The sequence below is a fragment of the Perca fluviatilis genome, chromosome 22, assembly GCF_010015445.1.
Source record: "Perca fluviatilis chromosome 22, GENO_Pfluv_1.0, whole genome shotgun sequence".
Classification (NCBI taxonomy): Eukaryota; Metazoa; Chordata; class Actinopteri; order Perciformes; family Percidae; genus Perca; species Perca fluviatilis.
In genome coordinates this window covers 18,188,715-18,214,729 of record NC_053133.1, presented here as the reverse complement: position 1 = coordinate 18,214,729, position 26,015 = coordinate 18,188,715, and the positions used below count along the sequence as shown (strand labels likewise).

The window sequence follows — 26,015 nt, the reverse complement described above, 5'->3', positions numbered from 1 at the left end:
AGTTGGTGGAGTCCAGAACAGGGCTAAAATGAATATTGGACTTTAAATGGACCCCAGGAAGAGTAGCTGCTACATTGTTGGCAGTTAATGGGGATCCTGAATAATGGAAGAATAAAGAAAGAAAGTGTATCATGAGAAATGCCTTGATAAAATAATCATAAGGCTGTTGTGGTCTTGAAATAAAATCCTGAGTCCTCGTTATCTGAGACCGAGACAAGACAGAGTAAAAATGCGGTTGATTCTGAGACAAGACCGAGACCAATCTCGAGTACTACAACACTGATAGATACGATAGGATACTAAATACGATACAATGAAAAGAATGAGGACATGTTGTTCTTTAAGCATTTATTGGTAGGAGTCCATAAAAAATGAACATTTTTCAGACATTTCTACATTTCCACTCACAGTAATCAAGAGAACAACCTGTCAAGGACAAATTTAGATGAGAGAAATCTTATTTTGTGTTAGAAATACTTTACAAAAACACCCACGAAAGGTTAACACATTGCTGAATCCACTCAGTAAAAAGAATCCTACAAAAAAAGAAAATAACTTTGAAAGGGTTTAATAGCTATTTTTCACCCTGTGGGAGTAGTGGTAAAAGAGTGGATAATGTTGCTGCCAGAGTGTTGATTGTCAGTTTTCATGTGTGATGGAGGAGTGAGCAGAAAATGTTAATTTCTTTCTGTAATAAAACTCACTCTTCAGTGCTTTCATTCTGCTTTAGAGTACTCTCACATTCCCCAGATGTCCCTCTCTCTCTCCTTGTCTCTATTGAGAAAGGATCCACTGAATAGCTTGACCTTCACTTATTCTCACATGCTACACAGTATTACTGCAGTCATTTTCATGCTCATCATAAACTAATTATCTTTGCACCTGAACTCTGTCAAACACACTTTCTGAAAATGTGTGCTGTAAAAAGTCCAATCATAGGAGATTAATTTAAGTTCTGAATGCCCACTGTACATCCACAGAGCCCACCCACAATACATACAGCAAAAGCTTAACTACTAAAAATGTTGGACAAAACAAAACATTGAAGTACTAATACTAATGTCACATATGATGATACACATTGATTGCACTTCTGTGTGTGTGTGTGTGTGTGTGTTTGTGTGTGTGTGTGTGTGTGTGTGTGTGTGTGTGTGTGTGTGTGTGTGTGTGTGTGTGTGTGTGTGTGTGCGCATGTGTGTTGTGTGTTGTGTCTGTGCCTGTTGGTGATTAATAAAAGGCACCAAGTCCACAACAGGCGAAGTGTCGGGGTGCCCTTTTCTTTTGGACTCTGCCTCCTTTAGCCACAGTTTCTTCCTCTTCGTGTCCATGTGTCCTACAAAATAAAAGAACATTATCATTAAATATTTAGATTTACTAATGCTATATATATATATATATATATCTATATATATATATATATATATATATATATAGATATATATAGATATTTTATAGACATTAATAAAAATAAATTATGGGTTGCCAGGTTGTGGAAAAATCTCTCTGGCTGTTGAGTTATTGAACAAAGCTTATTTGCTTTCTTGCTGGAAGGTAGATGAGAAGATTGATACCACTCTCACGTCGGTCAGTTAAATATGATGCCAGCGCTATGATCTTAGCTCAGCTTAGCATGAAGACTGGATGCAGGGGAAACAGCTAGCCTGGCTCTGTCCAGGAACCATAATTCATTATACTGTATATTCCATCAGAAATCTTGAAAGCAATTATTCACATGAAATACGTCTTCATTTTCAAATATCCGTGATTATTCTGAGATGGAAAATGTGCAATAAATCTTTATTTGAAGCTAATAAATCGCTTATAAATAAGTTGTGGTCCAGATGTCCTGCAGCCATTTTAGAAAAGGTCAAAGGTCAAATGACCTTCATTGTGAACATAGGAGCTAAAAAAGACAAACAAGTGTGAGGCGAGAAGATAAACAGGATCAACACCAGCAGCCAAAATGTTAAGAATTGTAACTTATCTATAAGGCATTATTAAATGATTAATTAACCATTGACAAAGCCATTAGTCACAGATTGCAAACACTTTAGAAAGTGTGAATTATTAGAAAGTGGAACAGATTTTTAAAACTCAGTAGTTAAAAACACACTCTCTGAAGAGCCATATTTGAGCAGTTTGTGTCATTATCTCAGACAGAGCATCAAGGCCTTTGTTTGCATCCCAGTAGGAAGTGTGTAGTTAAATTAAAGGTTCCTTCATTAACTAACGAAGCTGCTATTACACCCCATTCAGAGACTGACTTTTTTTAATGACATTTTTATAGCATACTATACTATGACTATTTTTATGAAATACTAAAATATAATTTTTTTATGATCTTTTATGACTTTTGTCCGACATACTATATTGTGAAATTTGTATAACTTTTTTTGACATTTTCTCACATTTAAAACTCATTTAAAAACACTCCCGGAGTGGTCGGTGTCATTATCTCAAACAGAAAATGAAGGCCTTTGTTTGCATTCCAGCAGGAAGTATGCACAGTTAAATAAATGAAAGGTTCCCTCCTTAACTAACGAAGCTGCTATTATATAACATTCAGGGACTGTGTTGCAGATAATTGCTCGGCTTTTGTGTGTGACTTTCTGACCCTGTGAAGGAAAACAGAGGGTGACCTCTGACCTCCGGTCGTTACTGCAGCATAGAACAGAGCCGCCTAATGAACACCTCTGTCCTCTGTGTTTACATCTGCCAATCAGACACGCCACTCTTCGTCATTGTCTTTTGTGCGGCCATCAGACACAAAAGCAGACAATTAGCTGCGCTTATTAAGACTCTACTCTTTATAGGAGAGCCCTGTGTGCTGGTAATTAATCAGCCCTGCAGTGGCGGGTGGGCGGACCTCTCGTTAGTCCCAGGCTCTGTAAGCCATGCTCCTCCTCTTCCTCCGAGGGGTTTTGAGCGGAGTTCCTTAGGTAACGCTGGTGCAGGCCAAGGCCAGGAAGTGCGTTCTGTCTGCGGCAACGAAACTCTTCCTCCAAGGGATCTTCGCCTGCAACGTCTGTGGGTGTGGGCAGAGCAGAGCAGAGCAGAGATGGAATGAATCACAACTAAACCCTCTCTTCTCGCTGTCTAGATTGATGGCCTGAGGTGTTCAAGCCAACATTATTTTTTCCCCCTGTGTAGTGCTTTGAATTTCAGCCTTCTGATGAGATGTGTGGTGCAAAAAAAGTCACCTGAAAGGAAAACATATTACCTTGTGATGCCCTTGGCAGTGTGGATACAATCAGATAGAAAAAAAAACACATCTATTACAGCAAGTTGAGCACAAGTGCAAAAAGGCATATTGATGTAACCAACATAAAACAACTAAGATGATATAAAACAAGAAGTTGAAAGAGTCCCTAAGGCGATACAGACACCTCCTTCCTTTCAAACGACAACCATATATTTCATTCATTTTTCATCTGCCTGACTTTATTGTGATTAGTCATGTAAATAAAATGAGATTTGGTTATTCTTTTCTCTAGGTAATTTACATTTATATTGAATTAGTGGCAGGCAGGGTACGGGGTGGGGGGGACTTATTATGCTGTGAGATTACAGGCAGATCTCATCGCCATTGTGTTGTGTAATTAAAGCAGTGGAGAGGAGAAGAAAGGAGGCCAGATGCTCGGCATGCTGAACCTGGTCCCATTTAGAGAAGGGATCTGCACCAGCATTTCAAAATCCCCTGCACGGTGCGTAACAGCCTGGCCTTAAACACATCAGAAGTCATTGGAGACACGACCACTTTGTTTGACATATTGCTGTACACCTGTGGGAGCACCTCAACATAAACATATAGTCATTTTAATCATTAATGTAGATTGTGAAACGAAATGGAAGATTGTGGCTATATGGCAACACTATCCTTGACGTTTTTTCTTTGCTTTATGTGACATTTTAGAGGGAGATGGCTCTCTCTCTCTCTCTCTCAATGCTTTCAGGAGGAGCTCAAGGGATTTTAGGCTGCATGTGCTCAGGTCTTAACAGATACAAAGGCATCACTGGATTTCAATTGTCTTTGAATAGGCATCGTATTACTGCAGGACCTCCATTTTGACCTGACTATTTCTTTGTCACAAATTTTAGGTCAAAATTGGTATTCTTGCCATATGTAGCTTATTTTCTTGCTGAAAACAGTTGATTTTTTAGTCGTTCCTGGCTTCTTTATTTTAGAGTTTGCAAATCAGCTTTATAAATTGAACACACTTTTAAAAACACAGAGTTGACCCCTGCGAAGAGAGACCAGCACCCAGTGGAGCCAAAAGAAACAGGACAATTGGTGGCTTACTCTCAAAACTACTTGTTCTCTATCCAGCTCTGGAAAAACAACTAATCCCAAACTGCATTTGTCTGGTGATCCAATCAGGTGAAGTTAGACAGCTGGATTAAGCCAACATGTATGTGACTCCAAGCTTGTGCGATTTGTTCCGGAGGATCCATATTTGGAGCCATTTTGGGCTCGGTTACCTGGGTGATAAGATTCCTTCCACCGTCACATAATCCATAAACAGTTAATTAATTTAAACAAAGACAATATCAAATTGCAGTGATGATAATGAGATCTTTTAATGCTCATCAAGGCAGCCTTTTATTTTCTGGATCAAGGACTTAATTTGAAAAGCAGAGTGAACACAGTTCTGGATGCTTTCATTTGCAGCTATTGTTTTGAGAGTGCGTGTCATTTGTCTTCAGGCTAAACAATGCTGTGTCAATCTGTAAAAGCTGCGTGATACACACTGTCTAGACTGCAACACAGGAGCGTGTACACAGGCACAAACACCTGGGTTAACACCTAAACACACACACACACACAGCCACAAAATCTTTGTGTGACAGACAAAAGCAGCCTTGCTTGCAGTCGGCTGGAGCCTAAAGCTTAAAATAAATCACTGTCCAGGAGGGGGCTAACCCTACATGACAACCACAACTGTGCACCAGATTATATTCAACAGTCCACCTTCCCCCAGTTCAAGACACCTGGTGTCGTGCTGATGTGACTCTACTGCTGAGCACAGAGAGATACAGTCTGTGTCCTTGTTCAGACATGGCCAAAGAGAAACTGGCAGCTTATCTTTGCCATAGTTTATAAATTGGCCAGCGGCTCTGGGCCAATTCGATGCTTCATGCTAAGCTGTCAAGCAGATGAGGTGAAGGGGGGTTAACACCGGATGCTGCTTTCTGCCAACAGGAAGCCATCTTTCATAAAATGAGGAAACTTAGGAAGAGGAAATCACAGTATTGTGTGTCATATTGGAATGGATGGATGCAGGAGAAGAGGATGCAAAACTTCATTTCTAACAAGAAATACAGAGCCAATTTTATCAAATTATAACTAATAAAATGAATACTGACAATTAAATGTGAATATTGAGGATACAACTGAGGAATTTAAGTTTTCTCATTAGAAATCAATACATAAAAAACATGTTTGTAGGAAATTATCATTTAGCCAGATGATGTCATGCTGTCTTTTGTATACAAACAGTGTCACCTAGTGGCCATGAGGGTCCACCTTCAAATTCAAAGGTCTCCATGTAGGGGCCACTACTCTCAGGTTAGGGACCACTACCCCCAGGTTAGGGACCACTGCTTTAGGAGACACAGTCTAAGTCGAGGAAAAGTAAAATCATTAGACCTTGGTTAATTCTGTTATGCCCCTAAAAAAAGTCAGGAGAAAATTATAGTGGGCTGTAGTTGATTGCCTGGGTATGAAATAAGAAAGAAAAATGTGTTTGTGATGTATTTTTGGACTTTGTCTCTATTATTTTCTTGTCTTTGACAAACTAGTCTATTGATTTTCTCATCAGACCTCTAAAAATTATCCAAATGAAAAAATCTGAGGTAAAATCCCTCTATTATTGGAGCTCTCAGTCTATAGACTTCTATCTAATCTTACACTGCTGGTGGATACCCTTATCGCCGATGTCCATAAGCGTCCGTAAATCCGTTTAGAAATAAATAAGACGCTCCTCATAACTCTGGAACATGCGCATCATCAAATTTTTTGATTTTCAGTATCAAAGTAATTCAGTTACAGTTATCTGTATACGCAGGGGTAGGCCTATATTGCAAACAGAAACTGCTAATAGCCAATTCTGCTAATTTGGTAAAATAGAAACAAATACAGGCCAAAATGCAACAACGGGACACAATTTGTAGCCCACAGCTGACTCCATGGCAACATTGTACGCCCTGTTTTCCAAATTATAGAAACTGTAGTTAAATAATTATAGCTAGGCCTAGATCACCATGCAAATAAAAGTAAGACAAAGATTATTGGAGTGTCAAAGTCAAAATTAACCAATGGTTTACACTTCTGGATCTAGTTCAAGCACATTATAAATATCTCCACTGATCCAGGAGAGGGAGCTATTGCACCATAAATATAATTCCTTCTCCTGAAACACATACATAAACTATGCTACTATGCCCACAACGCCGACCTGTTTGTGTAGACCATACACTTATCATACAATTTGTAATAAGATATTGTGGCGTATTGCTAGTTCGTGTAGTAATCCCTATCTACAACATATATCCCTAATTTATTCATCTCATCTACACGCACACAGAGAGAGGGAGGAAGAGAGAGAGAGCATACAGGCTATGTAAGCAATAGAGATTGGCGCAGGGCTGCAGTGTCACCTAGCAACAGGACTGCGCAAGCGCCGCTTCAATCAGCACCGGTGAAAAATAAATTGAAGGAGCAAATATAAGCCGAATAGTAGAAGACATTGTACACACACACACACACACACACAACGTTAAAGTAAACATAAATACTCATAAACATTGAAGCATGAGTCAACTAAAAGGCATCGGCCTGCCCTCTTCTTTCCCCTCGGTTTCACTCCTGACTTCTCTCTTGCAAAAATATGCAGTGAGGCTTGTGTAAGTAAACTAGCCCGAGCACATTCCTCAAGAAAACACACAAACTCTTCTCTGTATACAGTGACCTCTGAGCCACTTGCAGTCATGAGCACCACTTAACTTTGAATCTGAGCCCATCATGCCTGGCGAACAGGACACCCGAGATAGTACATGAAATCAGACCTTCGTTTTTATTGTCTCCAAATGAGAAAAGTTTGAAATACCAATAGGACTTTCCAAGCTAAAAGATAGCTTATTGTTCATTTTGGAGTCCTTAGCTGGCGTCAATGTCTCTGCAGAGCTCAGGTTGTTTGAGAAGTTTTTAAAAGAGGTGCACTATCAGCACTTTTACAAGCCAATAAAAATGTATTGATGGGAGGGGCGAAAAGAGAACTTAGGAAACAGGAGGAAGGGCACATGAATCCTGTTTCCTTCGCACCTGATCTGTAAAGGTAAAGCATACCTACCATGCAGAAAAAAATAAAACACCTCAGGGCTCAAGTGATTTTTTTACTCCATGATTTCTTTGATACAAGAACAAGAGAACGAACACACACACACACACACACACACACACACACACACACACACACACACACACACACACACACACACACACACACACACACACACACACACACACACACACACACACACACACACACACACACACACACACACACACACACACACACACACACACACACACACACACACACACACACGCCCTAATGTGAGTCACCAGGCATTAGTAGGTTAAAATAATGCACACTGTGAGTTGTATGATGGGTGAGTGTACAAAAGAAGCAGCCACTGTGGTTTCCTTTATTGCGGTTGTGTGAAGCAAGTTTAAACTGCGATCAGGCACAAGCACACACACCTCATACATCCAGGAAGAGTGTGACGATGAAAAGCCACTCAAGCCAAAAGAAAGATCACAAAAACACCAGGTGACTGCAGCAGAGTTTTCAGGACGTTCCACGAACTGAAGTTTATTGACCAAATCTTTGTTTTTTCTTTTTTACAAAGAATGAAAATTGCCCTGTGTGTCCGGTAACAGTGTACGGTGTTGTGCAGTTGTAGGTTTAAAGTTTGAGTTGCTGACACAGTTACAGTGAAACTACAAAGCAGCCTCCTGGAATCAGCAAATCATGCAAAACCAAATGAAACACACTGTGGTATTCTCAAATACACAAACAAATGCAAAAGTAAGAAAAATGCACATTATTCTTATTAATTTATTAATAATCGGTCATTCATATTACACACGCGTGAACATGGTAACAGCTAACAGGTTAGCAAAGTGAAGTTCAAGTTAAAGACATTAGGGTGAAGTGGATAAGCTTTTATCATTCACTTGTTAAATTGGTCAAATGAAAAGAGCAAAAATGACATGCCTATGTCTAAATGTACAACATCTTATTTTCCAGTGACAATAAGAAAGACAAATTCCACCCCAAAAAGGAAAAAAGAAATACTGTATAGTATGTGCTTATGGCAGAAATAAAAATGTAATTAAATTATTTAGTAAACAAAAAGACAAATCCCAATAAGACGGTCCCCCCATAATAATGGAATAAATACAAATATACAAATACTCTGAATATCTCTCTCGCCTCCCTTGCAGCTAAGATAAAATGAGAAAAATTGTTCTTCTGGAATGAGATGCAGGAGGACAGAGAGGAGAGACCAACCGCCGGTACCAAACATAGTCACTGGGTGAGTTTTTTTCCAGGTGTGAAAACTGTATGTTGGTCAAATGTTGCGGCGAGATAATTACTTGTTATCCAGTCTTAGGAGTTGCTCCTTACCATTAACTGTTAGAGATTTTAACTGACCGTCCTCCTCCACTTCTACCCGCTCTTGGCCATTCTCCACGATCCTGTAACAATCACAGAAGCAGACATCAGAGATCAGAAAGTCAGGCTGTTAAAGGGTTCTTAAAGAAATAGTTTGAAATTTTGGGAGATGCCTTTTGCCTTTTCTTGATAATAATCTTCTCATCTAACTCAAGGAGAAAGCAAATAGGCTAATTTCCTAAAATGCCCAACAATTCCTTTTAAATATGCTGGCCATTTAGGTACCTTTTTGTAGTAATTTTTCTGCCGTTGATGAATTTGGTGGAGGTCGACACAGATCTGAAGTTACCCACTCCTCCTCCTCCTCCCCCACCGCCGCCACCAAAAGATGAAGAAGAGAAGGAAGTAAATCCTCCTCCACCCATGTTTCCAAATGAGCTAAAACCTGCAAAAGACCACAGGGTCAAGAAAAAAAAGTCAGTAAAAATGGAAAAGCATCATACATTCATGATGAATGGAGTTATTTGTGGGGATGTTTGCACCTGAATCAAACCCTGTGAGGCCAGGTCCAAATGCTGGGAAGCTCCCAAAACCAAAGAGCGATCCCCCCATCCTGCCTCGGCTTGTGGATCTCTGATGACTGCGACTACCTCCGAAGAAATCGTCAAAGGGGTCATCAGCTGTGGAGGGGAAACAAAGTGCAAATTACAGAACTAGGAATGAGAAAGATTTCAGCTCATATTATATTGCAAAATAAATATATTTATATATATACACAAAATATTGTGATTGCATTTACATTTTTTCAGAAAAACGTTAAACCTGCATTCCTTTTTTTCCACTTGGGAGCAGCAGATGTAAGCCGTAAACACAATACTGACGTATTATCACTTTTAAGTTGATATGGAGAAATTGTCAGCAAACAGTTGACTTCTGGCATACATATACGCAGCAACATTAGCAGTTATCTAACATTTACCAAATTATTAGAATTGAGCTGAAAGTGTTTCAGCTCAACACAGATTTAGATGATAATTATCTATGGGTTTGTCAATACCAGTGACCCCTTTCACATTAAACATTGTCATTTGATTCATTGCCAATATAAAACTATTGATTAGAGAAGCTTTAAGGTTGTTTCTAGATTCCAAAAGATTTAAGTACCTGATAGTCTGGTTCAATGGATGTACATGTCTCTCCCCTCTCGCTATCTCTGCTATTGGGCTTAGCGCTGCTAAGGGACGGTTGTGATTGGTTTAACGAAATACAAACCAAGCCAGAGCGTTTTGTCCCCTATCCCAGAATAGATACGCGGTGTAGCCAGATCATACTCCAGCACTGACACAACGCTGTGAAGATAGGTTTGGCAACGCGAGTCTAAGTACCTGATGATAAAAAAGCTGCAGTGGAAGGTGGCACATCAGTTGGTAATTTCTGGAAGAATCTTAACCCTAAACTGTCAAAGTGCCCACCACTTCTTCTCATCTTTAAACCCTGTGGACATGCTACTAATTGCACACTGCCAATCTGGGTCACCTCAGCAGGATAAGGCTGGATCACTGGCACCATTTGCTGAAAGAAGACCCCTTCAGCCTTGAATGTACCGAGGCAGCGTCAAGAAAGCTTCACTTGTTCCCTCTGAAAGAAAGCTTAAAATAAACGTCTACCCGACCACTGTTATAACTACATTACTGTCCGTTTACCTCGCAGAAGACATTAGAGGAGACAGCTCCGCTCTTACAAAGCTGTCAGTAAGACGGCAGACATCAGTGCAAGAAAGAGAGTGGAATGTAAAGGCTGAGAAATGCTGCTTAAACACATGAATTCTGGTTTATTGCTTTTGTACATTATCAGTGTACACAAAGGGATAGCTGGGAGAAAAGTTAAAGCATTCTGGCTCTCGCACTTATGTGCTCTGACAGAACAGGCTGTCAAGCTCAAAGACTGAGATTAAAATCAGTAAAGAATGTGCCACGCCTATGTAACAGCACAGGATGTAATAGCAAATAATACATTTAAGTGACTGTGTCAATGTGCATGTACACCATAATGTACAAAGTCCAATTATGGGAGCTTTTATAGAGAGATAATAGTTTGCATTATTTATTTTATTTTTTATATATTTCTGCATTACAGCCATTAAAAAGTGTGTAGTCTGCTGGCTGCTGTAGGGTGGGTGAGTGACAGATCCACAAGACCAGCTGCTGCTCACTGAGACGAGCTGCTGGACAGTTAGGGACTGGAGGCCGGATGGGATTTTAAAAACACATTTGAACCCTCTTATTTTGTGGATGCCATCTTAAGGAAAGTCAAAGCAAAATGGTTCTTTATATAGATCCATCCGAGAAAAAACACTAAATATAGAGTTGAAATAAACCTGACAAGATGGACGTTTGGACATATCCTGTTGCATACCAATCAAGCATAATAAATGTTTGTCCCCAGTCAAAATAGAACTTGAACTTTACTCTCGGTGCAGATAGTATCACGGTTTGGCTTTTTTTAAGCGGTCCTCGTTTACTGAAGAGAGTAAACGGTAACAGCCGAACTCCAGCACTTTAACTTATCCAGGTTATTAAATACAACATTAATGTTTATAAAAAAAAAAATCTGATATAAAAGAGGACTTGACTTTCCCTTCAAGTTCTAATTCAGTACCCCCTTTTAGGCATCACTTCTAATAACTCATACTTTCAATAACTTTATGTTGTACACCCATGCTCGAGTGCTTGCATTGTACCACGTTTTACATGTGCTCTGACCAATGGAGACATACAGCACACAAACACTTGGCGTTATTACATCTGCTTTTGTTTTAATACGGAAGCTATTTTTGAAAGCATTCCAGTTGAGTGATGTAGATGTTCAAATCCATCCTGTGCCTGGGTCTGAACTCCATATTTAGAGCTACACAGGGTGAACTACACATGCCTTCCAATCAGCCTTTTGCTGAACCCAGACAACCCAGTACAAGCGCCAAACTCATATACATAATGCAACTACTTACATTTCTGATACAATCAACTATCAGGCACTACAATAAGCTGTCATTTTAACAAATTAACAGCCACTGGTCAACAGTATAATACCTTAGCAGGCAGTAGAATAGATTACAAGGGTTGTATAAAAACCAAAAATCTACCATCATTTTGTGCGTGTTAAGAGTATTAAGAGTAACTGCTTTGAAACTAATCACTAAGACGTGGCTACAAAACATCCACAGTCCACAACGGTCAAATCGGATATAAATAATGAGGCAAACTTAACAAATAACAAAAATGTAGGACTGCTATTAACAATTCTTTTTTACTATAAACCTACTTACTTTCTCAATTTATCTTTTAATTGTTATACCTATAAAATGTCATAAATAAGTGGGAAAAAACATCACAATTTCCCCAAAGCCTTTTGTCCAAGTTCAAAGTAGCAGTCCATAACACAATCATAAATCAGGTTGCTAGTACATGGCAACGCACTAAATCCTCACAAGTGAGAAGCTGAAACCGATGAATGTTGGGATAATATGAATTAAAAGAGTATTTAAAAAAAAAAGAAGAAGAAAAAAAAAGATGCTGCAGTAAATTAAGAGGTCTAAACCCTGGTTAATAGATGGAGGCCATGAATGAAGTTGAGGTCAACATCCAGCAGAGATACTCAACATGTGACATTTAGTGGCAGATGACCTCCCGAGGTGAACAGTGCTTAGAGTAATGGAGAGGCATATTGCAGTGGTGTTGTCGGGGATTAGCACAGGGATTTACAGAAAGTTTCCTGGGTCTAATGCTCCATCTTCCACATTTCTACACAGCAGGAGCTGCTAGCTAACAGCTAACAGGTAAACTAATAAGGAAGTAGCAATATGAAATGTTTTTACAGGAAACTAAAGGATGTTCTCCTTTATTTCTGTCTCTCTTGTGCCTTCACAGGTCATCAGTGCATATTTTTGATCAGATAGAATTATGCAGCTAATAATAGCCATTGCCTACTACTCTTATGACTTTCTTCAGTTCCTCTTTCTTCCTACTCTTTAAAAACATCAAATCCCATCAGTGCCTCGCCAGAATCGAAACAGACTTACCAAAAAAATCTGCAAATGGATCTCTGCCGCCAAAGAATTCCCTGAAAACGTCATCGGGATTACGGAATGTGAAGCCACCGCCGCCATAGTGATCATAATGGCCTCCTGTAAAACATATATTATCAACATCAATTATTATCTGATATATTCATATCAGAGGTGGGATTATAAACGGAACTATTATTGCAAGTTATAAAAAATACCAACGCATTACCAAGCTGTTTGTACTTTATTTGAATGAATAACGGGTGGCTAAATTACTTTCAGGATAGTGGAAAAACCATGTTGTTAAAAAAAAGATTAAGTCTAAAGAGACTAAAATGATATCTTATTTTTATATCTCATCATATTTTGCCATTTCCATATTATAATTGACTACTAAAATCTTATCAATCATCTCTGTCGCACTGAAATGATTATTTTGTTATTTTGAAAGCTGTCTCCTTACCTCCTCCTCCTCCTCCTCCTCCTGCTGAAAGGCCATCTTTGCCATATCTGTCATAAGTACTCCTCTTGTTTTCTGTTTTGGGAAGAGTAAGACTTTAGATAAGATAGAGAGACAGATAAAACAGACCAACAGAAAGAGACAATTCCCACGCTGTTTTATTTTAAAAGGGTCACGAAAGTATGTTAGCATTCAATTAACTGCCCCTTTTAATTTTTGCTTTTCACTGTGCATAAAGTTAGTAATCAAAAACGTGTCCACATTTCCACATCAGCTATGTGTTTTAAGCATTTAATTAATCAGTTTGACCATCTGCATGTGCACTTATTTGCTGTGATGAATTTTAGCTGCTTTTCAGCGGTCAAATAAAGGCGTGAAAGGCGCGGAAACTATCTGTGTTTAAACACATTTACAGGCCAAAGTGATAAGCATTTATGGGTAAAACTAAGCGCAGCACACAAGAACTCGGCACAGGACCCACTCACTCCAGCATAAACAAGCCTGACAATGTGCACTGAGAATGCAAAAAATTCTTGCTTCTTGTGACTGGGCTAATGTAATGAAAATGCTACAGGCTTCTATTGTGTTCTCAAACCTACATTTAAATTCCAGACATTTTTATATTTGCAGCATTATTCTGGTAATTATATCCACTTAAGAAACAGAATCATGAGAAATAACTTACCTGCTTTACCCATATGATGCATGGTACATTTTACACAATACTTTTTTGTTACCGACCTAAATGTATCCATTGCACAAACTATCAAAAACTGTTAAGTACTGAAAGTTGGAATCATATGCCTGGTCAAATTAATAGTTTTGTTAACATATTCTATAACTGGACAGACTGTAGTGAACTTGAGTGTATTTTTTCCAAGTACTTTTTGTTAAGTATCTCTATTGGTTTTAGACCAGGTTTTTTTACTTTAAAACATGTTATACAAGAAAGCATAAGAGCAACTTATTTCTTCACAAAGCAACCCCAACAAGAAGTAAATTAATTGAATTTTTTTTTTTTTTTAAATGCAACCAAATGAATGAATACATTGTCCGATATCTAAGCAGTGAAGTGTTACAATATACCGCTTGAATAAGAATCATGTAAGAGTCTTTCTAGGGATTTCAGTCAGGCTCTCAAAGTTTGTGCATCCTCCATTTCAATGCAATTTAAAAACGGGTCCCACAATTTATAAAACATTAAAGGTTTGTCCTTGAGCCAGTAGGTCATGGCTACTGGAGTTCTATTATACAATGTAACCACTGTGAGAGCTTGGGAGGTTTGGAAGCAAAAGTTCTTTCAGGGCCGTATGTAGGAAAGCATGATTGATAATTCTGATATCAGTTCCAAAAACCTAAAGTTATCATACTGGTAATAGCAAACCGACACCCTACCCCTTACAAAGATGTACATTTTTTTAACGTTCGGAGACACACCAATCATAAGATTGATATATTCATCACTTAACATGGCTATATTACATATTTTCTCCCTCGACAGAAGAACTTTACCATCTGAGAGCACTTCATATGCCTCTGACAGCTCTTTGAACCTTTTCTCTGCTTCCTCTTTGTTGTCTGGGTTCTTGTCTGGATGCCACTTCAGTGCCAATTTTCTGTAACTGAGACACAAATACCATACAGTTAAAACACAGACATTGACATCAAAACGGAGACAAACACACAATGTATGTCATATACTGCAGATATTCAAAAGGGCAGATAGTCAGTTCTTAATACAAAAATAGAAGGTGGAAAATGTGAATGTCTGTATAACGGACATCCCCCTATCAGAAACACGTATCACATGCAGGTCTTTTTTTAGGGTGGCAACCATGACTACACCAAACACACAGACACCCCTTTACGCACACACACAAACACATACATGCAAACACTGTCCTTCCCCCCCCCCCCATCCAAGCAGAAATAACAAAGACAGCCTGAACTTCGCTGACGTGCAGCGGAGGCTCACACAGCGGCTTACGCTGCATCAGCTGTTTGTTTTTAAGCCCAACAGCAGCACTGGCAGCGGACACACAGATGATGTGGACAAGACTAAGGACTGAGAATCAGGTAGCAAAAAAGGCTGCACACAATCCAGGGATTGACTCCCTTATGGGTCTATAGTGAATAGTCTTTGTAGTCCACGTCTTTGATGTAATCCGTGACATCATCTGGTTGTCTAAAGCCTGGTCAATGGTCAACCAGGCAGACTCAGTTGAACAATGTGATGTCAGGCTTTGTAGTCAGAAGCCTGTGTTCATTAGTAAAAGCAACAGCAGCCATTATCTTGCTCAGAATACTCAATGCTCATCTCAAAAAGGTCTTCGACAGACTCTTTCATATTATACGCAGCCATCACATTTAAGCAACAAGGCTAAGAGTCTACAGCCATGCTAGCTCTGTGAGGTTGTGTTCACATTATATGGGGTGGATGGTAGAGATGGGTGAGATTCCTATGTTAACAACTACTAGCTTTCATGTAATCAAGTTGACTATATGATGAGAGTTGACCATGAGAGGATTAAAATACTGTGCAATGACAAACACCATATCATTTAATTTGGGTTTGACTGATGTCATCAACATTTGTTTGGTTTTCAGGCACTTTACTATTAAGGAAGTGCCAAGTCAGATATATCGATACTAAAGTCAACCTGCTGGTGGCGCGAGAGGAAAAGTCAAAGGATTACCAAATTAATTAGGATTTGTCCTCTGGGCATGATAAAATGTCTATACCAAATTGCATGGCAATCCATCCAATAGTGGTGGTTATATTCAATCTAGACTGAAGTGGTGGACTGACTGAGCAACCAACATTGCTGTCCCTAGAAATGAGCTGCTAGCATGGCAAATAATTCAATCAAGAGATCAAGAAGAGAGAGCAGGGGTCATGTGCTAAAGATATGACTTATTGATTGGTGTCTGTCGAGAGATAACATTTGACTTTGGCAGCCAACAATTCAGTGCATAGAGATAGTAGGCGCTCAGCATTCGCTATCTTTTTATGCTGAAGTCTTGGCAAATTGGATATACTGGTTGATTTGATCAGCAATAATCAGTAATGTTCTCACATGATTTTACTCCACTTAGTGATTTACTGCATTACCCCAAAGTCAATTCATAGGAAACTCTTCACTTGTCAAAACAAAACATGTTAGTGAGAAACCTGTGAAGAAGTATAGTTAACTGGAACTGGCCTCTTCAGTGGGCGAGACGTGTGTGAGTGTAAGGGAAAGGTATTTGACAGCAGCAAGGTTACAGGAAGAAGCGTGGAAACTTTCTGCATTGCAGCCTCTCTCTCTCTCTCTCTCTCTCTCTCTCTCTCTCTCTCTCTCTCTCTCTCTCTCTCTCTCTCTCTCTCTCTCTTTTCTCTCTCTCTCTCTCTCTCTCTCTCTCTCTCTCTCTCTCTCTCTCTCTCTCTCTCTCTCTCTCTCTCTCTCTCTCTCTCTCTCTCTCTCTCTCTCTCTCTGCCAGTTTAAACAGCTAGAGGGGGATATAATTAACCTATTACACGCCTCTGGGCGACATTTAACAACAACGCCAGGGGAAAAATAAGAGCAAAATACAGTCAGGGGCACTTACGCTTTTTTGATGTCCTCTTGCGTTGCATTTTTCTGGACTCCTAATGTCTGGTAGTATTCCAGCATGGCTCAGTCCTGTGTGAGGGTCCTCAAGGCCTCTGTGGAAAGAAAGTTAAGTTCTGTTAAGACATGTTAGCTTTGGAGAGATAGAGCCCAACAAACTGCGACTGAGTGTAGCCATGTGTGACGGGCTACATACTGTAGCTCCCTTCCAGACCCGCGGGATAAATCTGTAAAGGGGAGGGAGGAGGCAATAGCATTAAACACAGTGACAATACCCAACAATGTAATCAACTGTACTGAAATAGAGATGCAGGGAGGACAGCTAAGCTAATACAAGCCCAGCAAAATTACATAATAAGCGGGTGATCATCCCTTACCCGGAGGCCGCAGGAGAGAAAACGTGAATCATGTTTTAGAAATTTGGAGATAGCTATAAAGACCATGTGTTTTTTTTTAAACATGACTTAATGATGAAGTTATAAAACTTAGCCTCTCAAAAACAAGACAGAACAGGTCTGATGAAAAAGTATCAGAAGATATTCAAGTTGTCTAGTTTAAGCCCAGGATTTTATTTATTTTTTGCTAAATTACAACACAGAGAGGGTGACCTGCACCAAGACATCATTGTCATCAAAGCCATGCGCTCAAAATATCTTCTGCACTTTGTACCTACAGTAGTTGGCTAGGAAAATAATAACAACTGCTGCCAACATCCTGAGTCTGAGCAGGAATGGGCAACATTTGTGATAACGACGGCCACAAAAATTGTATCCTCACTAGGGCTGGGCATCGTTCACAATCTTTCAATCCGGTGCCAATTTCAATATCGATGCCAGTTCCTTAACGATATTAACATATTATAAATGAACTAACTAAAATGCAAAGGAATGTTAACAACAAAGACTTTAGTGCAAACTGCATAATGACACAAACCTTTAACAATAATCTTGGTGACTGCCCTGTTGTCAACATTGAACTAATGGAAAACTAACTTAAGTGCAAAGGAATGTAATTGCATTGTTGCTGAAAAGTGCTGTAGAAATAAAGTTGCCTTGCCTTACAACCTCAGCCTGTCAGTCAGTTACCAGGGCACAGAAACCACTGTTTGTCTCAGAGGAAGTGTAACGTCAACAGCACCGCGACCGCTTTTGCTTCTCCATTAATATCATATCGCAGCAAACACGGTCTGCATGAAGTTTTGAAAAACTGTAACCACACTTGAAACCACTTTATCGACATTGCCGTGACTCTCTGTGAGTAGTCTCTGTGTTAGTAATGCATTACTAAATGCATTTAGTAAAAATTTATATAATTGCCCATCCCTGATTTAGAGGTAGATACAAAGAACTTATAAAAGCCCTGGCAAAACAGGGAAATATTGCAAATGACTTTATAAAACCAAGCAGCTGCCGGGTTAACATAAATTAAGCCAAGAAATTGCCAGCAAGGACGAGTCGGCACCAGCTACAGCCCCTCTCATTAACCTTAATGCCACAGATGCACATCGAGATGCGATATGATGACAGCTCTCCGCGGTTACGGAGGCTTGACTTTCTAAACAGCAGCCCGCGGTGCTTATTGGGATTACGGTGAAATCTATAGAGGGTGGGTCAAACTGGCCAAGGTAGCATGTGTAAAACCCGTCTCCAGTCTGCCGAGAGAGGCTTCTCCCTGCAGAACCGCATCAAAACAGCGCAGGGGCGTCAGGCAGAGGCTTAAGCGCATTGTGAGTTGCAGAAAGACACTTCATCATCAGTACTTGATCATTTTATGAGCCAGTTTGTACTGTAGTTTGTATGGTTTTATTTCCTCAGCCTTGCAAATGGAAAATAGGGCTATTTTAATTCAGATCGGCACAATTATGTGCATGGATTTCTTCTTTTGCCCTCTCTGCCTGTAGCAAGTAGCTTACATTTCAATAAAAATAGGATACATCTACATCCCTTGTTGATATTATTGTTTATATAGCCTACCTATCAATTGTTGTGCAAATCACACAAGGGGGGGCAGGATTTTAGAATTGTTATTAAGAGGATAATATTTTCTCATTGCAATATGTTTTGCTGTGGGTGGGACTTAAATGTGCTCTAGGTAGGATTGTGAAGATCCAGGATTTAACCAAAGAATTTGAACAACTTTCTCAGTCCCTCCCCCCCTTTCTGGTAGAGCCCCCCCCCCCCTACAAGGTTAAATTAATGTGTGTGCATGAGCAGTGATTGACATGCAGTTAGACACCCCCCCTGGCCCTGATTGGTGCATCTGAACAGGGAGCTGTGGATTTTTGCAAATCGTACTACAGGCTGGAGGTGGTGCCACAGGAACTGGATTTTTTTAAATTAACTTCTTTATGTAGTTCTACTGGAACATAGGGTCAGTTTCAGCAAATATGACAGAATGTTAGTTTTATCTACTGCATCTTTAAACAGCATGTCACAAGTTTTCTTTCAACACCTCTACAAGCAGAGCAGGCTTTGGTTTTGTCATCTGTATAAAGATAAACTAAGTGGAAGATCTGTTTCTTCTTTATATTAAAAGCTACATAGTTTTATCAGTTAATCTCTGCATGTTTTGGCTTGAAAAACTTATTTCACTTAAAAAAAGGAAAACGAAAAAGGAAAACATGTCATGTTGTCCTATTGGGTTGCATTCAAAGCTCGACCTTACAGGACCCCGCTTTTTAAAATAATAAATAACTGCATCTTACTTAACAAGACCATTACTACATCCGGACATAAACAATTTGTTAGAAACAAACAATCAAATCTGCACTTCTATAACAGAGAATGAGGGGAGGAAATAAAAAATTATATGTTAGGAGATAAACACACACCAATTCTCGGTTTACTGTGACCTCTTAACAGACCTTTTGGATTTCCCTCCACACCTTGACCCTAACAAATAATCCAACGACTCAAAAACATATTGTCTTTCACAGATACAACAGGCTAACTAAAACAATGAGGAAAATGCTAAGAAAACCATTGGCCATTAATCATCGAGAGATATATTAGCCATCAACCTAAAAATGATATACAAATCAGAGAGGGCTACTTACACAGGGAGTCCACTGTGTCCTGTTTGTTTGCTATTTATAACCTGTGGCCTTTGCAGTTAGATTGTGTTTGTGTGTTGTAAGCATGTGGGGGGTTGGGGGTGTTTGGCACATGGCAGTGCCAGTAAGTGACTCCTGGTTGAGACATGGCACAGGCATTAAACTCCTCTCTATCAGATGCCTGAGTCAGGCAGTAGTTCCAAATCTCCCTCTGACTACATTTTCCTGTTGAATTCCCCATTTACTGATTTAAAATCTAATCCTAAATGTTAGACTGACCTCCTTTTCCTCTCCAGATTCTTATTTAGACCACAATCTAAAGAGATATGACCCAGAAAGTCTTCATCGTCCTCAGTTTTCTCTAAAAACCAACCCACTGCCCCGACTCATCATATTAAATGGATGTTCTTTTATGCCCCTTACTTCAGCCATTACTTACCCACTCACCTGCCACCAGTTCCCCTGCAGCAGTTAAGGAGTTAATGGACACTAGTGCCTGCTAGAGATGTAGTTACTCATTGTTCTGTGCAGTGTGTGTATGTGTGTATTCATACATGGACGTGCAGATTTATGCCTTGTGGTAGCATTACGCAGCTAACCCAGATCTGATGGATTCCTACTCTGCTCAGCATAAACTATGCTCAGAACTCAGTGTGAGCAACAGATCTGTCAGTCAATGCCATGACGCCTCAGTGAACCAGAGGTGGTGGTAATAAGATAATAAGATCACAGCCAAAAGCAGTCCATTATTATAATTTTCAAATTTGCCTGAAATAAGCTCTAGTCGGAGTCAAATGAATAATATAGTTAACAAATTATTGTTAATTAGAGCAAATGCAGAGAAAAACAGACGGAAAAGCAGTGTGTTGCCTATTTTACCATAATGTTGACAATGCTTTCGTGCTGTGCAGGAATCCCTGATCACGAAAGGACTTCATACTTTTTTTTTTTTTTTTTTTTAAATTGACTGTGGAAACAGCTGTTCCCATACATATTTGAACATTTAGGGATTTTCCCATTCAGGTCTATATTTTAAGAGGAAATCACAGTAACCATCAATCACTGTCATGGTTGTCTACAAGGACATTTTTCTGTTTTCATTGACGTTTAAGAGCTGGTTGATATAAAAGCCTAAGCTTAAAGTATATTTTGTATTTCAAAGTGAAGGTGAGATAAATCATGCATATGACAGCTAGTTAGGTGCAGTATGAGCAGCCAAAATGAAACCGGGCAGATCATCAGGTGAAGACCTAAGTCATGAGCTGCTTCTCCCATGTTTACAGGAGCCAGCTGTGGTGGTTTGGGGTTCTCAGCCCCATCACCTAGCCTTTGACAGGTGTACTGAGGACAACTAACTGCAAGGGTACCTCAGGACAGGACTTGGGAGGGACTACATCACCCAGCTGGCTTAGGTATGCGCCCAATATACTTATGGCGCTTACCCACTGGTAGTAGCAGCTCTACTCAGATCAGCTCGACCGCATTGCCCCGTCCTCCTTTTTCCGTTGCAGATATAGTACCGCCTCATGCGTAAGGAGAGCGCGGCTGGTCGTCATAGCGTCGCCGGAGGAAACTGCCGTGACCTAACGTGACACACACATAGAACGTCGAAGGTGTGTTGTTGTTGCCGCAGCCAGAAGACAAATTTTGTTTCAAAAGAAGCTGGAGGCAGCAAAAAAAAAAAAAAAAAAATTTAAAAATGGCGGGTTTGTTCAGGACACCCTCGTCTGTCGCAAGCAATGATGACGCAGTGATTAGTGACGATTCTCTCCGACCAATCAGTAGCCTGCAGGTTTTCACGTCACCTTTTAGTATTGCCTCAGCTCGCTTGGAACCTCGACGGAGGGGATACTAAAAAAAGTACCAGTTGGCAGTAGAGCTGGGCAATATATCGATATTATATCGATATCGTGATATGTGACTAGATGTCGTCTTAGATTTTGGATATCGTAATATCGTAATGTGGCATAAGTGTTGTCTTCTTCTGGTATTAAAGGTCCCATGACCTTAGTGGTCCCCTAATACTATATCTGAAGTCTCTTTCCCAAAATTCAGCCTTGGTGCAGAATTACAGCCACTAGAGCTATTCCCACAATGAGCTTTCCTTAGTATGCGCCATTTCTGTGTCTGTAGCTATTGAGGAGGAGAGAGGGGGGGGCAAGGTGGAGGGTGGGGGTGTGGCCTTGACCAACGGCCACTTTGCTCGTTTGAAAGCCATCATGTCTATCTCTCATGGGTGGGCCAAATTCTCTGGGCAGGCAAAGCAGAGAAAGGGGAGGTAACCTTGCTCCTTATGAGCTCATAAGGAGCAAGATTCCAGATCCGCCCATCTGACATTTCATTTTCTCAAAGTCAGAGCAGGATAGCCAGGGCTCGGTTTACACCTATCACCATTTGTAGCCACTGGGGGACCATAGGCAGGCTGGGGGAACGCATATTAATGTTAAAAAACCTCATAAAGTGAAATTTTCATGCCATAGGACCTTTAAAGGCTGCATTACAGTAAACTGATGTCATTTTCGTTGTAACGGTTATATTATTTGCCTTTACCCACTTAGTCATTATATCCACATTACTGATGATTATTTATCAAAATTTTCATTATGTAAATATTTTGTGAAAGCAACCATAGTCAACACTACAATATTGTTGCGGTATCGATATTGAGGTATTTGGTCAAAAATATCGTGATATTTGATTTTCTCCATATCGCCCAGCCCTAGTTGGCAGGTACCAGGGACGTTTTTCATAATGGAAAACCAAAAAAGGCGAGTAGAGTCGAGGCGAGTCGAGCAGGTACCATGTAATGGAAAAACGCCATTAGACTCAGTCCTTATCGCAGTGGACTGGTTTTAAGTCTGACCCGCAGCCCTTTGCTGCATGTCCTTCCCCCTCTCTCTCCCCCCATTCCCGTCTTCAGCTATTCTGTCAAATAAAAAGGCCAAAAAAGCCCCAAAAATTACTTTAAAAAAAGAAATCGGATTCTAAGGAGCAACGGGTGAAGGATAAAAGGGAAAAGCGAGCGACTGCAAAATTCGATGGATAGATGCAGAGGATTATTCAATGATTTAAAAAGAAGCCTGCCTGAAGAAGAGCTAGCTAGTCAACAGCAATGGTCTACTCTCAGTACTCGTCTTTTTCATGAAGCACTGACTCTGTAGGAATCTACAGGATTTTGGAGCAAACACTTCCAGAAAAGTTGAGCAGCTAGAGATTACAAGAACATCTGTTCAAGTTTGTTTTTTCAGCTGTACAATACTGGTGTGCCAAATTAGATTTCCCTTGAAGGGGCAATATTGTGTAACAGTACATAATTTAGACTAAATGTCAAATTCTTGCAATGGTGAAGATAAAAGTTTTACTGAGGCAGAATGTTTTACAGTTAAACAATAAAGTGTAATGTTAAAGATAATAGTAACGATAACACATTTACAGTACATTTTGGTTGGTAAACTGTTAAATAACAACTTAAATAAAAACAGAAATACGTCAGATATATTTTGAACTTCAAAAAAGAAAAATATGTCAGCAATACATAAAATTTCAGATAAAAAATATACTGCAATTTATATTTGCATATCTGTCAACATACAGGCTAGGCCTATACCATATAAAGCAGACATATGTGTGGCAAATCAATGTTGGCTAAATAATATCAGCCTGCTGATACTGTAGGTCTGTATTTAAACTTCAGAATTTAAATGCTGTCCAAACCTTCCTGTCACAACAGAGCTATACTGACACACCACTGATATAACACACTATTCCCTATGCTACATACATTATACCATTAAAAGGAGAGATGTGAGGTTTCTTGATGCTGAGTTATTAAGCAGTTATCAAGCATAATCTAAATTGTTTTATTGATTTTAATGTGGTTCTATTGTAGGCCAAGTGTGCATTGAGTGGCTATATTATTCAGGAGAAAGTAAACAAATGCATAATAAAAATGAAATACGGATGAGATTCAGTCTAACCAGAAAGTCAATATAATAGAATACTGATCAGGATTAGAGGCCCAGAACGTGACTGTAATTTCCCTCACAGTAACCGCAAAGTTATCAGCCCTGAAGTCTTGCATGCTTACTATAAGCAACATCATGTCAGTATTAGATCATCATGGTATGTGTTCATAAAAGGTACATTGGTGTTGTAAAAGCCTTCACGTTTTACCTTTGCACAGCAACTCCCCAGTTACAAGCAAAGCAACTCTAGGTTTTATCTCTTGATGAAAATATCTGATTAGATGTCAGTATTTGGGTTTCTCTCAAAGATTACAAATTATTATACTGTTATTAATTTAACACTGAGTACAAAGTCACCCTTACTGTGATTGCAATCAACAGAGGCAGCTGGAGAAGGTATGTCAGTGAACTCTCAAACACAAAACAGGTTCTGAGCAGCCGGAAACCAACACCTAGCACAAATCACAGCTAAACAAACACGACACACTAACAAGCTTGTAACTTACCTGATGAATGGAGTGTTTGTGATTCAAAACACTACAAAGTGTGCACATGATCAGCAGCTCATTTGAGTTTTCTGGATTTTTCGCTTTACTTTCTATTAGTATAAAGAAGTTTCAAGAGGCCATCAACCCAAAAAGACCTAATTTACTGTAAACAGCAGTGACCATCGTCCTCTTAGACAGGAAATCCATTTACACATTTGAATGTGTAGGAACAGGACATTGTCTATTACATGTTCTCAGATCCCAATATGTTTTCAAATGTCTTGATTTGTCCAAGTGACAGTCCAAATCCAAAAATATTTAATTTACAATAATCCTCACATTTAAGCAGCTGAAACCAGCAAATGTTTGTCATTTTTGCTTGATAAAAGATTTAAGATTCCCCAACCTACTAATATTTGTATTTCTGTATTTTATTACACTTTTTCAAATATAGCAGCCCATTTCATGTGTTGAACTTTCTCCTTAAAATACTTCCTCTCTCCCAGGCCTATGTAACCAATGGCAACACGCAAACTGAAACCTGTAAGTAATTTTCTTGCACCTTCTGGAAGCTACCATCAACAGGCAAATCAACGTCACAAGTGTGGGAAACACAGCAGACCGATCCGATTAACCGAAAGGCTCAAAGCCGAATAAAAATGTTTGAGATGTGTAACAGGTAGAATGAGCATATTAATAATAATAATAATAATAATAATAGCAAAAACGTTACATAACAAGTGAAAACATCTCTAAAAATAGTCGTAACTTTAATATTGGACTGCTCGTCTTGCCAGACTTTCACTAACTAACGTTAGCTAGCTAGCTACGTTTAGACTGCAGCACATAACTTTTTATATCTCATCTTTCCCACCAGATGCTTGACAAATGTTCTCATAATTAACATTAAACCTAGCGTTACACCATTTGTAATGGCCTGTATAGCTAGCTAACATTGTAGTTAGCTAGCTGTAACGTTAGCTACCTAAGTTATTATTTATGTTAGTGCTATATCTAGCTAGCTATGTGGGTTAGTAACGTTAACGTTATAACGTTAGCTAGCTAGCTAGCTAGCAAAGCCAGGCAAAAGCAGCGAGCTCCACTCATTTGTTTTAGGCTAGTTTAACTTAACGTTAGCGGACACTTGATGATGATAATAATAACAATAATAATAATAATAATAATAATAACATATCATTTATAATTCCGACGATAGTGGGCTGACATCAGGTTGCAACACCACAGCATCCCCAGACACCGAGTCTAACGTTAACGTTATGCGACAGGAGACAGTAACGTTAAGCACATTCAACGGTCTTTCAACAAAGTAAAGCCACATCGACACATACACCGCTTACATTTCTACAAGAAGCGCTCACCTGTTTAAAGGAAGTGTCCGCTCAAAGGGCCTCTCTTTTGTCGCTATTTCCCTGTCTTCGCCTGCCTGAGTGAAGAATCTGTAGGTAACTGCAGCCGCTGGTGGCTGTTGGAGGAGTAGCTAGCTACTGATATCGACTAACCCACTATGCTGCTGCTGCTGCTGCTTTCAAGTACTGTCGGATATCGAAATTGTCACATAAACGCACATGGGTGGGCTGTGGATACCCTTCAAACCAAACAGAATAGTAGTTGGGAGTGTAATTTATCATTTTCACAGACAATGTCATTACTGACTGGCCGTTGGACAGGTTGTCTATGAGGCAATTTGATTACATA

At 39.5% G+C, this 26,015-nt stretch overlaps 1 protein-coding gene across 5 annotated transcripts; it reads right to left on the bottom strand.

The window, feature by feature from the left end:
- Positions 1-333: 333 nt before the first annotated feature.
- On the bottom strand, positions 334-25,835 carry dnajb6b (DnaJ heat shock protein family (Hsp40) member B6b). 5 transcript variants are annotated; one of them, XM_039790077.1, is made up of 10 exons: positions 25,679-25,835; positions 16,793-16,889; positions 14,717-14,826; positions 13,208-13,279; positions 12,760-12,864; positions 9,224-9,361; positions 8,967-9,126; positions 8,694-8,764; positions 2,867-3,025; positions 334-1,333 (listed from the first exon to the last, which is right to left on the bottom strand). In XM_039790077.1, the coding sequence occupies exons 2-10, from the start codon at positions 16,855-16,857 to the stop codon at positions 1,017-1,019; spliced, it is 1,197 nt and encodes a 398-aa protein (XP_039646011.1). In that variant the 5' UTR covers positions 16,858-16,889; positions 25,679-25,835; the 3' UTR covers positions 334-1,016. The 5 variants fall into 5 exon arrangements, with proteins under 5 accessions (XP_039646011.1, XP_039646013.1, XP_039646012.1 ...); XM_039790079.1 differs by lacking the exon at positions 25,679-25,835 and adding an exon at positions 19,850-20,001; XM_039790078.1 differs by lacking the exon at positions 25,679-25,835 and adding an exon at positions 16,991-17,090.
- Positions 25,836-26,015: the final 180 nt, after the last annotated feature.